The sequence below is a fragment of the Manacus vitellinus genome, unplaced genomic scaffold, assembly GCF_001715985.3.
Source record: "Manacus vitellinus isolate BGI_N305 unplaced genomic scaffold, ASM171598v3 scaffold_121_pilon, whole genome shotgun sequence".
Taxonomy (NCBI): domain Eukaryota; kingdom Metazoa; phylum Chordata; class Aves; order Passeriformes; family Pipridae; genus Manacus; species Manacus vitellinus.
This window is the reverse complement of record NW_021938903.1, coordinates 226,624-228,110: the sequence shown is the minus strand read 5'-3', so window position 1 is coordinate 228,110 and position 1,487 is coordinate 226,624. Positions and strand designations below refer to the sequence as shown.

Sequence of the window (1,487 nt, the reverse complement as noted above, 5' to 3'; positions counted from 1 at the left end):
CCTCCCTCGGCCCTGCTCCCCCTCCATCCTCCCTCGGCCCTGCTCCCCCTCCATCCATTCCCAGCCTGCTCCCTGGGAGCACACGGGGAGTTGGGGGTCTCTGCCCACCAGCTCCTGTTCCTGTGCCCTGAGTTTTGGGGATGGAGTGGCAGATCCAGGGAGGTGCCTGGCCTGGGTCTGACCTGCTGCCCATGGGATGGATCCCAGTGGGACTGAGGGTTGACATTTGCCCTGTCCCCTGCAGGGACTGGGCACTGGGGTGGCTGGATGGGAAGACAGGGCTGGTCTGAGCTGAGGAGCAGGTCCTGGGGTCGGAGGTGGTGACTCCTGGCCCATGTGAGGGAGCAGAAGGACTTTTGGGTACCCCGTGACCACGTGTGGGTCAGCCTGGGAGCCCAAGCTCTGCCTCAGCCCAGAACTGATTATTTCCTCAGAAACCACTTACCAGCCAGAGAAGATCCCCCAGAGGGAAATGATGGAGCCTCCAAAGTTCACGCAGCCCCTGACAGACCGAACCACCACCCGGGGCTACAACACCCATCTCTTCTGCTCTGTCAGGGGCTTCCCCCAGGTCAGAGGGGCAGCACCTCTTCGTGTGTGGGCACCAGGGGGGTTGGGAGGGGGATGGAGGGCTTGAGAGGTGGTTGGTCGGGCTGGGTTAGGGTTGGGTGAGGGCGGGGAGCTGCAGCTGCTCCCCTGAGTCAGACTGGGGCAGGTTTGGGGTGTTCCTTCACGGGGGTGGGAGACTGGTTGTAATTCAAGCCATGTCCTGTCTGCTTCTTTTGGAGGACGTGTGGAACAGTGGTTTGGGCTCGAAAATGGGAGATTTGGGTCTTCAAATTCCTTCTGAGTGTGAATCCCACCGTGGCCACCAGCTCCAGGCGGGGCCGAGGCGAAGGCAGAGGGAGGGACTGCATTTTGGGGTCAGGTAGAGTTCTCACCCCTCTCCCTGCTTTGAACAAACGAACGGATCCTGCTGCTTTCCAGCCCAAAATCATCTGGCTGAAGAACCAGATGGAGATCCGGGAGGACCCCAAGTACATCGCGCTGATCGATCAGGGCGTGTGCTCCCTGGAGATCCGAAAGCCCGGCCCCTTCGACGGGGGCGTCTACACCTGCAAGGCCATCAACGCCCTCGGGGAGGCCTCCGTGGACTGCAGGCTGGATGTGAAAGGTGAGGGTGGTGAGGCTGGACTGCAGGCTGGATGTGAAAGGCGAGGGTGGCCGAGGAGGAGGAGGAGGGGGAGGAGGGGCAGGACTCCCTCTCTCTCTCGATGTGGGGTGGTTTGTCCCTGGTTTGTGTTGCTCCTGGTGCTGGGGGGATCTGAGGGCTCTGGGCAGCCCTGTGGAGCACAGGCTTCTCAAGTTTGTGGTCTTTGAAGCATCTTGAAATCATCTTTCCACATTCATGGCCTAAAAATCCCAGACTCACAGAATGCCAGGATGTGCTGAGCTGGAAGGGACCCACAAGGACCATCCAGTCCAAC

At 60.7% G+C, this 1,487-nt stretch overlaps 1 protein-coding gene across 1 annotated transcript in view; it reads left to right on the top strand.

Annotated features, from left to right (window-relative positions):
* LOC103755168 (myosin-binding protein H) overlaps positions 1 to 1,487 on the top strand; it is a 16,169-nt gene that overhangs the window by 12,277 nt on the left and 2,405 nt on the right. Inside the window, exons 7-8 of the mRNA XM_029965871.1 lie at positions 435 to 571; positions 988 to 1,174. Coding sequence (XP_029821731.1) covers positions 435 to 571; positions 988 to 1,174 — 324 coding nt within the window. The remainder of the gene's footprint in view (positions 1 to 434; positions 572 to 987; positions 1,175 to 1,487) is intronic.